We start from the raw sequence: 11,870 nt of genomic DNA, 5'->3' as shown, positions 1-11,870 counted from the left end.
AGCATTAAGGCGTGAGCGTGGGCGTTTGTGTCGAGCTGCGCTTTGATGCGCATGCTGAGTATTTAATTCGCTAGGATGGTGGACCTAGCATGTTTATACTACCGATTGCATGAGTGGTCACCAAGTCATTCCTTGAGAGAATTCCATTGAGGTGATTGTGATATATACATGTATCTATGGCGTATATATCTCCTCTAACCTCGACATCATATACTTGACTATTGAGTTAAATATTTGACTATTGAATTAAACATGTCAATAATTAAGAAATGACCCAGTTGAAATAGCTGGAAAGAGAAGTAAATTGGGGTGAACTTGTGGATATACGTTGTCTGTGCCCGTCCTAGTAAGGAGAGTGTATCCGCGTCTCCGGAGTACCGGACCCGGCCTAGACTTTAGTGGAACGTTGACAACCCAAGTGAGCGATGACGACCTCCAGTCGGTGTACTGTTCAACACAACACAACATCCACGATTCCATAAGGCAGAAATGCAGCTCTTTTTCATTCCTTGGAATACCCCTTTCTAATAGATTTCACTATTTCGTTTTTCTTCTATCTCGTTTTGTTCCTCAATAATCAACCATGAATCCATCCGAGTCGACAGACCCATTCCTTCAGGTCCAAGCGTATGTCTTCTCCTTGCCTCAACTTGACTGTCAACCCGTGGTTGAAAGTCCATCTCTCTATCCATCTACCATTTTGCTGATGACAAAAACGAAAATAGAGACGTCCTCGCAACGCTGCAGACAACCCGCCCCCTTTTCTCCTCCTACCTCCGCATCCGCTCCCTCGCAACATCACCATCCAACCCCGAACTCCAACAGGCCCGATCGGAGCTCGAGTCGACCCTGCAGGACCTCAGCGCCGATCTGGGCGACCTCGTCGAGAGCGTGCGCGCCATCGAGCATGACCCTTACCGGTATGGCCTCGAGTTGGACGAGGTGGAGCGACGACGGAAACTGGTCGAGGAGGTCGGGGCAGAGATCGAGTCGATGAAGACGGAGCTGCAGAAGCCTGTCGTTCCGACGACGTCTGATGCAGCTGCAGCTGCAGGAAAAACCGCAGCGGCAGGAACTTCAGCGTCAGGATTACCCAATCCGTCCGATTTCGACAACCTCCTCTCCCCCGATAGTGCCGGCCGGGGCGGCGCAGATGATTACTACGCTTCCTACGAGCAGCAGCGGCAGGCCGAGCTGATGCAGGCGCAGGACGAGCAGCTGGATGGCGTGTTCCGCACCGTGGGCAATCTGCGCCAGCAGGCGGATGTCATGGGACGAGAGCTTGAGGATCAGGCTGTGATGCTTGACGAGGTCGATACCCTGGCTGACCGCGTGGGAGGGAAGCTCTCGAGCGGAGTGAAGAAGATTAGACACATTGTGCGGAAGAATGAGGGTGAGTTTTCTCTCTGTGTCTTATTCTAAGCAAACAAAGCACTTTTTCAAGACTGCTAACGAAATGGTATAGATACATGGTCATCCTTCTGCATCGCCGTCCTCATCTTCGTCCTGGTCCTCCTATTAATCCTGGTGATTGTGCTATAATGTACAAACAAGAGAATATTTTAAAACGACTGAATCATGGCTGGATAGTGTGTGTTGTCGATCAATCAGGTCTTGACCTTCTTGCGAGGCCGCTCCTCGGCCTCCTCTTCTTCCTTTTCGTCACCCTCCTCATCCTCTTCGTCGTCCTCCAGACCCTCCAGTTCCTCGACGTCGGCGTCGGAGTCGAATTCATCGTCAGGGACCTCGTATGATTGGACTAGACGGATTAGAATCAGCTCTCCCGACAAGTCCGGAACGACTTACCATAGTATTTGAGGGCACCAGGCCAGAGGTCCTCTGCAATGGCGGTCGCCAACTCCTCGCCGTCTGGGAAGAGCTCTGCAGCTTCCAGGCTGTCCTCCTCCTCCTCGTCGTCCTCGTCGTCGTCATCGGCGTCTTCCTCGACCTCTTCGCCCTTCTCGATCTTGGCGAATCGCTCCTCCTCCTCCTTCTCTGCCTCCTTGGATTGCTCTGCGGTGACGTCGCGTCCGCGGTAGCCGAAGAAGGCGAAGAAGCTCATGCCGGCAGGGCTGCGCGAAGCCTTGGGGTCGTCGTCGTCGGCCTCCTCGTCCTCATCACCGGTCATGGCCTCGGCCTCGGCCTCTTGGATCTTCTTGACCAGGGTCTCGTACTCGGGGAGCTTGGTCCGGTCGACGGACTTGTCTTTCTGCTCGGCCTCGTAGAGGTCGCAGGCGGCGTCGAGCAAGCCCTTGGTGAGGTCCTGGCCCTCCTTCCAGTTGATACGGACGGGGTTGGAGACGTAGCCCTCCCAGGTGCGGCGCTTGCCCTTGGCAGTCTTGGTGACCTGCTTGCGCCAGTAGAAGTCCTTGACAAGCTGGGCGTTCTCGAAGTAGGGGTTCTCGTCATCGCCGGTGGCGAAGTCAAAGATGAGGCGCACGCTGCGCGGCTCGCCATTGCCGTTCTCGTCGAGCTCGAAGCGCTCGACGGTCAGGTTCTTGAGGCACTGGCCCAGGACAGCGGCGTCAGAAGGCAGGATGTACTCGTCGATCTCAGCGGGGGCGTTGGCGAAGACGCGGGGCCAGAAATCAGCGTCCTGCAATTCCTTGGATTTGATGAGGGCGTTGCGCTTTTCATAGAGGGGGCGCATCAGGGGGATCGTTTTGCGCACTGAAATCGTTAGATTAGCACATCGATCCATAACAACAATAGATAAACAAAAGCAATACATACTCTGCTCAACCTCCGCACGAACAAACTCCCGCTCCAACTGCGCAATCTTGCGCGCAGCCTCCTTGGGGATGGAAGGCGCTTCCTCGATGCGCTCAAAGAGCGACTTTCCTTCATTGCTATTGCTGCTGCCGTTGGCGGTGCCGTTGGTTTTGGTTTCGCCGTTGGCGGGCATTTTGAAAATCAAAAAATTAATTAATTGACTGATGGATTAAATTCAATTGATGGTTAGTAGGAAGTAAAAGTAAAGTGAGATGGAGAGTGTGATGATGAAAGAGAAAAAAAAATAAAAGAAAGGGGTAACGATAAAGGATGGGGGGTGTGATAAGTAAGACGACGCGAAAAAAAATTAATTTGCGCCGCGCCCGGCCGCGTTGCGTTGCGTTGCATTCTAAGTTTTCTTTTTTTTTGCTTTCGTCTTAGGTAATTACCTAGGCTACCTACCTACCTAGGCAGGCAGGTCTCCCGGAGTAATTACCTAAGGTAGGGCTGGCCAGACTACAGTTCCAGAGCAAAGCGACGGACGGGACGCTAATATTACCAGGAGGAGTTTAGCAGGTTAATTATTATGATTGAAGAGTTTGCTCACTTGGCTGTGTTTTTTATTTACCATTTTTTAAAATTTTTTTTTTCAAAAGGCTCTCCCCGAGCAACTGGTATGAGACTATGAGCGGCTGACGAGCCTGAAGGACGATTGGACGAGAGAAAAATGGCTGAATGGAGCGGTCATTCTTGGCAGGGCCAGTGATCCGCTTGCTGTATGGAGTACAGAGTACTGCAAAGTAAAAAGTTCTTCAGCGGTAGCTAGGTATAACATGTGATGATGTGACTGACTGATGTCAAGGTTCTAAGTGTGTATTCTTGATCTTTTTGTGTAATTAGTGACAGGCAGGTTGAATGAGTGTGTGCAAATATTCCCTAGTATAACCCCCTTATCCAAGCCTTCTCTCTCTCTCTGTCTTTTTTTTGTAAGAAATTTTCAGTCCAGCCTAGAGTATCCCCACCTTGTAGTCCCCAGCCCGGTACAGTATTCGCAAGCTTTATTTAATTCCATAGGTATGTCGTTGTCAGGTAGGTAGGCTGGCGCAGAAGAAAATCATCCAAGAAGGCCGTTCCGTTGCGCGCTGAATTGTGTTGATGCTGCTGAAACACAGAAGAAGTAAGTAAGCAAGTATATATAATTACTCTGAACAGGAGTTTTGCCAAAAAAACAAAGAAGGAAAGAAAATAAAAAACCTTAAACATACCTAACCAACATAAATCCAACGCGCCATACCTATGCACATATATATGTGCATACATAGGTATAGATTCAATTCAGGTGCAAACATGACAAGTCTTCTGGCACATAGTTCTTACAGCAGGTCCAGCCTTGGGATCATTGCAAACAGGGGCCCACTTCGGGCACGTTGGGCTATCGTCTGCGCAGTATTCCTTGCCAGCAGGAACAGTAATTGGAGCAGTGGTGGCAGAAGCCAGCAGAGCGGTTTGGACGAGGAGGAAGATGCCGAAGAAAGTACGCATTTTGATTATAGCAGAGGAAGAGGGCGTTTTCTTTCTTTCAGCAAGTAGAAGGAATGTGTTTGAGTTTGTTGTTCAATGAGCAATCTGAATGGAATGCGAAGTCTGGAATGTCGTGTTGTCCTTTTTATATGTATGTACTGGAGTACTCCGTACCGTACCTACAGTAGTGTCATTATTGAAAGAGTCAAACGCAGTAACACAAAGCAGTGGAGATAAATTGGAGACGTCAGGTACACAATGCTTACAGATCACTCGGGATAGCGATTATTATCATGAGTTTTGCATGGATAATCCAACTATGTACCTTACAGTCGTTACCTGTCTTAATATGTAGTGTAACCTGGTTATGCAGGCTAGCGTCGTTTGTGTTATACTATATTAGCTAGAGCACACTTAACAAAGAAATATTACTATGTACAGACTAGAAGAGAGCATTGACTGCTATGCAGGACCTTTTATCTGTCTGCTCTAGCTCTGTCTAGAGAGTACATACAGTTGGAGGCATTGACATGGACTGGCCCCAGGGATTTGTCTGCTGGGCGGCTGCAAGTATAGTTGTTATCATCTGCCATAGGTATGTGGATGTACTGTAACTAAGTATCTAAAATGTCTATTTTTGTCATTTTCTTAAAAAAATATATACATACTGTTGCACAACATATCTTGAAACCATATGGGTAGCTTTGAATAGAATAGGTCCTACTCGTGGTTACATGTTTGTTTTCAAAAGTAGCGCTGATAATCACGCATGTAATCTGCCTATAACCCTGTCTGTAATCTTGCATATAATCTTGCATCTAGATGGAATATTTGGAGTTCAAGTAGTAATATGCTTAGAATAATAATTAGAGATCTACACGTCAGGGGATCTGTCGCATTCAGCGATATTGATGGGCCATACCTTATGTCCATGCACGCGTGGAAGGTCCATCTTTGAAGCGCGTGGACTGTTATTTTATTACACTGAGGACTGACTGTAGCTAGTTTAGAAGGCGCTCCTTACACACTTGCTTGACAGCATAATGCATCAGAGCCCATATAGAAAATAAAAGCCTATATTATATGGCATAGGCCAGACGAGCAGAGCAAGTCGTTAGAGTAAAGCCTATACAGATCATATGCAACAAACGTGTTTTCTCATTTAAAACACTCTTAAACACAGAGAATATCCTAGACCCAGATCAAATTCCAGAAAAAAAAAACCACCCAGCCTAGACTTCCCAAGCCTAGAAGCAGACTATTTCCATTCCCAGTCACCAGTGCAGTAGGCATGGCATCGTGAAGGCCGTTCAATATTCAAGTAAAGCGCACTGCTGTGACAGAAGTTAGTATATGACCATACCCTGAACAATAGTCTAACAAGAAATATATTAAGTTCCTTTCCTTCGAGAAGCCCAATACATACTTAGAGAATATACCATACCCACACCTATATTTTTGAGGCATCCGGCAGGTACATTCTAGCAAACACCACAAGTCCTAGGACAATCCTTCCTTATCTGCTTCTCAGCATCAGGAGCGTTGCAAAGAGCAGCATATCTGATGCAGAGTATCGGGCTGATGTCGACGCAGTTCTCGTCAGCGGCGGGGTTGGCAGCAGGAACAGGAAAAGGGGCAGGGCTGGCTGAGGCAAGCAGAGCGGCTTGGAGGAGGAGAAAGGGACTCGTCAGGAGAGATCGCATTTTTGTTTGCTGTTGTTGATGATTTCTGACTGATTGATAGATAGTAGAGGTTGTCCTCCAATGAACGATGTGAATGAAGTCTGGAGGAAAATTCATTTGCATTGTTCTTTTTTCTTATTGCAAGGTTTGTTGCCCTTTTTATATGCGAAATACTGTACCCGGGACATTAACATTAACATCATTGTAGACAGGAACAAAGTAGCATCCAAACTGGGGTCGGGGGCAGGATCCAACACTGGAGTCTCCAGGTCCACTGTCGCTCGGCCAGATAATTACGCAGGTTAGCATTATTATAGAAGACAAAGAAATATGTACATACATGAATCGTCACTGCTGATCAGAGAGCAGATTCACTGCTATGTTGGACTTGGTTTTCTTCTCTATTGGCTCTGGCTCTGATTCTGGTCAGGCATTCATTCCTTCTTTGCTGGGGGCGACAGCATGTTTGATCCATCTATACACTAACTCTGAAGCATGTCTTGTCATTCGAAGTAATCAAAACAATGTACGGAGAGTATGGAGCAAGTGTATCTATCCCAGATGCAAAATCAACATCGTTGTGTTCACATACATACGGAGTACATCCTTCGTAGAAGCTATCAAGAGATATCTATAATCTATATTATATACAAACAATACATTTACAGTATGTTGGAATGTTAGGTAATCAACAAGGTTAACGACGGCCCTGCGCGTTGGGGGCCTTGGGGGGGCCAACAGAAGCCAACAGAAGAAGCATTTAGGGCAGATCTTCAGCAGATCTCCATATTGTTATATTGTTACAACTAGAAGGTATCTACACGAGGAATAATCGCCCCAGGAAGACGTCGGCTTTGACGTCACTTACAAAGTGCTCGCTGCTCTAACATTATACTTTCACCTTTCCTATATTTATGCCTTCTCCCATGCTATTTTTTTTCAGTTATTACTTAGCTTATAATAACTACTGTGATAGACTGTTTTGTTCACTAAGTATTACTCTCCTCCCTATTTCAATCATATATAAATACCTAGACTAGAAATACTCCTAGATTAGCTAGTTATCTACCATGCTTTCTAGAATTCTTTGGGCTCTTTATACTAAGTTTACTTTTATTACTATCTTATAAAACTTTTCTTTTAAGAAAAAAAATGATAAGTACTGTTACACCTAGTTCAATCTACATAATCACAATCGTATTTATTTCTTCCACTCAATCAGACCTGTTAGTTGAGCCAAGACGTCAGTCAGTAAGTTCAGTAATCAGTACTAGAAATCAAAGCCATCTATCTCAATCTCGATCTCAATATCAATCTTCTCCTTAAACGAATGGAATTATTGCGAAGTTAAGAAAAAGTCATGGCAGTGCCATCCGATGGGATGGATGAAAAAGAAAAAAAAGCAAAAGTCAAGCTGATTGATTGATTGATCGATCAACAACCTTCAATTATACATTCCTTTCTTTCATTCCTTTTCATTTTTTTTGTGCTTTTACTAAAAAAAAACAATTCTTTGACAAGAAAGAACCATAAGAATCATAAGAATCATAAGATGAGATAACGTTTCGCTTCGACTCTGAAACAAAACTCCTTCCTGGGCGTGAATTATCATAATATAATTTAATAAAAAAACACGACCCTCCTTAGGCAGTCAGTCGTCAGTCTTATTTTTTATGAAGAGAAAAAAAACAAAAAAATACAAAAAAAAAGGGCCTTATATATATATATGTCTGGTTATCCCTACATATTACTGCGTAAAACATCCAAATTCTCCTAGTCAGTCAGTCAGTCAGTCAGTCAGTCATATAATAAATAGTTCTTCTCATGTGCTCTCAGGTACTGTTGTACTGTCCTGTTGGACTGCACAAACAAAATATCGATGTTGTTGTCGATGTTCTTTGTCAACTAATTAGTTAATTGATAATTGAATTTGACCTAACCAATTAATTGAGTAAGTTAAGACAGGTACATTACATACAATATGTGTGTACAGATCAAGCCCAATTGATTATTGCTACTTACTTACTTAGGAAGATGACCTAGTCGTAGCTGATAGATAGCTATCAATTAAGTAGCTATATCTTCGAGGGAAAAAAAAAAGAATTTACTTATTCATTTATTTATTTAAAGTCATGACGCTTTTGTTTCATTTCTCTCTCTCTCTCTCTCTTCGTCATTAGTACTTTAGGTAGATAGTTAGACAGGACGGTCAAAATAAAAAAAAAGACATTGTAGAAAATTTTCCGCTGCCTGAATGAAAATTAAACAGATAGGCGTAAGTAACGATCAACTTTTTCTCGCTCTTTTTCTCTTTCTCTGTCTCTCGAACACAGCTCTCAAACACAGCTCTCACAATCGAGTCCATGCGTCATGATAAGCAGATAAATAGTCGGATAAATAATAAATCGACAGATCGATAAAAAAAAAGGACTTGGAAAGGCTTGGAATAATAAATTCGTGACGTGACGGCCGTAGCAGCATCATAAAAACATAGAAAAAAAAACACACTTTTGGTGGGCTGTTTGGCGGCCCGCTTAGTAAGCATAAGCACGGGGCAGGGATATGACGTACTGTCGTAGATGAGGTGAGGAGGGTCAGGTGAGGGAGGTGACGAGGATGACGATGGTGGGTATGGTTCAAGACAGCCAGACGAGACGCCGATGATGAGTTGAGAAGGTAGGATATGTCGATGCCCAAGATCAAATCATTCAACCCGAGTAAAAGAACACCATGCATGAAAGAAAGAAGGAAAAGATTACCTCGCGCCGACGACGCGCGATCATAACATCCAGTCCAGCCCGTTGGCCTCCTCTTCTACTGGAAAGACCTCCCTGGCATACTCCTCCATATCTCGCCAGCCCTGCCACAGTTGTCGTGCCTCGTCCGTTACCCGCTGCGAGACGACTCCTCCCGGCCCCTGCATCATGCCTGCCCCGGCGCCTTTCCCGTTCGCAGGCCCCAGTCCCTTCGGAGACCCGGCGGCAGGGGGGTTGAATTCCGGCTGAGGGAAGTACGGCGCCTCCAATTGCCCGAACAACACCTCAATACCCTCCAATTGCTCCTTGTACCCAGCTGGAATCGACACTTTGATCTCGATCTTGGGAACCCGGCGGTACACGCAGCGACGGCCCAGGGCCCGGCTGAAGGCGTTACAGACCTGCACGGGGGTGAGCGTCTCGAAGGTCAGAGCAATCCTGAGGAAATCCATTCGTTAGTTTTCGACAACCTCTTACAATCAAATACAGGCATGATACAGGCATTCCTACCGATGACCGTTCCACTTCTTCGGCCCATCCTTGAAGATCTGAAGCAGCGCCGGGCCGACATCGTGCTCCGCATCCAGCCACGGCAACGGAATGTCCGGGTTGAAAGGCGCGCGCCATTCAAAGCTGCCGTCCGGCTGCAGCTCCATCTGGAAGAGAGGGTACGGCAGACTGGTGAAGTTGTTGTTGTAGATACCGGCGTACACAAAGGTGGCTGGCAGCCCCAGCTGCCGGATGTAGTTTTCGACAGCGAACTTGGGCGCCCACAGCGGCAGACTCGGCCATGGCCCATGTACCGAGTGGTCCGGCATGCTGCTGTAGATGTAATGCGTGATGGTGCCGGCCCGCTTGGCAGCGTCGGCCAGCGCGCGGCCGATTTCCACCTCGTCGCCGGCCTGGGATACCGTGTTGATGAAGGCGAGGCTGGCCCCTTTGAAGAGCTGGTCCATGAGGGGCGTGTTGTTCATCAATGGGCCCTGGATCAATTCCACATTGGGCAAACTCTGCAGCTCGGCGGCGATGACGCCTTTGAGGGAATGCACCTGGCCCCGCACATAATATCCCACCGCGGAGGCGACGCGGATGAGCGACGCCGCCTGGCGGCCAGTGGCATTGACCACGGCGATGATCTTCCGGGGCTGTTGTGTCATTCGCAGGGGGTAAATTCGGAGAGAGGGTGAGGTTGAGGTAGAGAGGGTGAGGGAGAGAGATCGATCGAGGTCGAGGTCCTTGCGTCCGATATAGCTTATTTCCCCACTAGAAAGTAGGATCGAAAGACTGGGAGCGGAAGAGGAACTGTAGACAGCAGATGCGGCGAGAAATAAGAATAATGGACGGATGGTATCAGCAGCAGGGCGAATGCTGCAATCAGACGGTCACGTTCTCGTGCGTGCCAAAAGCTGATGGTGCAATTGTCCCAATCACGGCGTGACGAGATGGAGCATCCGCAGCTCCCAAGTGGAGATGGTCTGGATGGGTCCGGCAGCAGGCCTGGTGACTTGACCTCCAACGTGGCCAGCTCAGTGCTCGCAGAACCGTCGCGTGGCCGCAGCAGCAGCTGACAGGGCAGCAGAGTCAAGGTTGTTGTTCCTGATCGCAGCGGTGGACTTTTTTTTTTCTGGTTCCGAGATTCCACCCACTTCTGCAGAACCACAGGACGGCCGCCGGCAAGCTCAGGCAGTTTGGGGGAGGATTCTAGGCCGGCAGCAAGAACAGGCCGTGAGAAGTGCGATTTGCCAGGATAGAGACTGCGTGCGAGAAGGTTCTGGCTAAGGCAGATTGGCGCTAGGGACGTCTGGGGAAAGAGGGGGGGAGTGGATTGGACCTGGCGGCTCTAATACCCTCGATCGAAACGACGACGACGATGACGATGACAATGACAGTAACAATGGCAATGGCAGCGGAAATGACTGCCGTGATGACCTACCCTGCAGACGGATTTATTGCTGCGAGCAGTGCTCGAGGCGTGCTCCCGATCTCGGAGGGTCCTCAGGCTGGGATAGGATAGGGATGGCCAGCGCCTGCAAGGTGATTTTTCACGTCGAGTAACTCAGCAAAGGGAGCTCCCAGGCGGTCCACCGCTCGAGGCTCCTTTTGGTCCCAGGGTCGCAAGAGTCCACAGGCCGGAGCGGAGCGTTATGACATGTCGTTGCAGTTGTCCGCCATTGACCTGCTTTTCCTTTACGTAACCAGGAACAGGAAGGAGGGCTAGGGGCGGTCAATATCCGCTTGGGCGATCAGATCAAGAGTCGCCTCGACCGTGCGGCCGGCCCGCAGCCCTGGAGCAGACGTGATGGCGACAGCGGCGAGCGCGAAGGTGTGAGAGACGAGATCCTGGTCGCATTGGGCTCTGGCAGGTCCTTCTTGTACTCCGGAGTACTCCCCTCGCAGCGCGTCTGATAAAAAGATGTCAAGACAAGAATCAGCCCCGGCCAGCGGGACCAGACGCACCCCGTCCAGCAAGCACTCAGCCTGGAGCTTGTCTTGACGGTGGGGTAGATAGATAGATAGCGAGATAGAGAGAGATAGTAGATAGCCATGCCAGACCAGACCAGACCAGTGGCAGGCTGCTCTACAGAGGCCCTGGCCCTCTCCTGCCCCGCAAAAGCCGGACGCGCATCGAGCTGCCGGGGCGTATCATCTGCTGCTGCATTGGGAGTGACGACTGGAGAATATTCCAGTTCAGTTCGAACCTACTTGTTAAATTTTTTTTTCCCCTTCTCCTTTGATTTACCATTTTTCATCTACGCAGCAACGCCGGCAGAACTACTTATATGCGTGATGGAAGGCAACCCCCACGAGCACGTCGTCCAGCAGCTGCCCTCGCACTTGCCATTCAGCGTCTTTCGTGCCTGCCATCCCACGCTTCATCCAGCGACCATTATTCGCGGCTTCCTTTTCCCAACGCAGTCCTTTAAGGCAGGTGGGGCATGCCGGCAAATTTTGACGGCCCTAACCCGATCAGGCAATCAGTGGTCACGTTATACAGCCATCGCGACAAGCTTATGTCGATAGATCACCTGACCAGGACAAGAACAGACCGCTTATCTAGAAAAAAAAAAAGTTGTTCGACTGGTTCTACAACAGCCAGACCTGTGTGAAGAGAAGGAAGAAACTGATTCCATCACTGATTCATTAATATTAATTGTGTGTGTGTGTGTGTGTGTGTGTGTGTGTGTGTGTGTGTGTGTGT

General features: G+C 48.2%; 4 protein-coding genes across 4 annotated transcripts; 1 reads left to right on the top strand and 3 right to left on the bottom strand.

The window, feature by feature from the left end:
- Positions 1–583: 583 nt before the first annotated feature.
- Positions 584–1,542, top strand: T310_7238 (SNARE domain protein; the record flags this gene model as incomplete). The annotated part of the gene is made up of 3 exons (XM_013469956.1): positions 584–627; positions 726–1,393; positions 1,466–1,542. The coding sequence occupies 3 exons, from the start codon at positions 584–586 to the stop codon at positions 1,540–1,542; spliced, it is 789 nt and encodes a 262-aa protein (XP_013325410.1).
- A 65-nt stretch (positions 1,543–1,607) lies between these two features.
- On the bottom strand, positions 1,608–2,905 carry T310_7237 (NAP family protein; the record flags this gene model as incomplete). The annotated part of the gene is made up of 3 exons (XM_013469955.1): positions 1,608–1,759; positions 1,807–2,670; positions 2,734–2,905. The coding sequence occupies 3 exons, from the start codon at positions 2,903–2,905 to the stop codon at positions 1,608–1,610; spliced, it is 1,188 nt and encodes a 395-aa protein (XP_013325409.1).
- Positions 2,906–4,495: 1,590 nt separating this feature from the next.
- T310_7236 (uncharacterized protein) lies at positions 4,496–5,936 on the bottom strand (the record flags this gene model as incomplete). The annotated part of the gene is made up of 8 exons (XM_013469954.1): positions 4,496–4,627; positions 4,748–4,855; positions 4,902–5,025; positions 5,156–5,228; positions 5,258–5,307; positions 5,597–5,609; positions 5,660–5,683; positions 5,726–5,936. The coding sequence occupies 8 exons, from the start codon at positions 5,934–5,936 to the stop codon at positions 4,496–4,498; spliced, it is 735 nt and encodes a 244-aa protein (XP_013325408.1).
- Positions 5,937–8,694: 2,758 nt separating this feature from the next.
- T310_7235 (uncharacterized protein) lies at positions 8,695–11,414 on the bottom strand (the record flags this gene model as incomplete). The annotated part of the gene is made up of 6 exons (XM_013469953.1): positions 8,695–9,109; positions 9,182–9,973; positions 10,318–10,442; positions 10,605–10,698; positions 11,129–11,370; positions 11,412–11,414. The coding sequence occupies 6 exons, from the start codon at positions 11,412–11,414 to the stop codon at positions 8,695–8,697; spliced, it is 1,671 nt and encodes a 556-aa protein (XP_013325407.1).
- Between the last annotated feature and the right edge of the window lie 456 nt (positions 11,415–11,870).

The sequence above is a fragment of the Rasamsonia emersonii genome, assembly GCF_000968595.1.
Source record: "Rasamsonia emersonii CBS 393.64 chromosome Unknown ctg1118621760521, whole genome shotgun sequence".
NCBI classification, from domain to species: Eukaryota; Fungi; Ascomycota; class Eurotiomycetes; order Eurotiales; family Trichocomaceae; genus Rasamsonia; species Rasamsonia emersonii.
The sequence above is the reverse complement of the archived record's forward strand: the minus strand, read 5'-3'. Positions and strand labels throughout refer to the sequence as shown.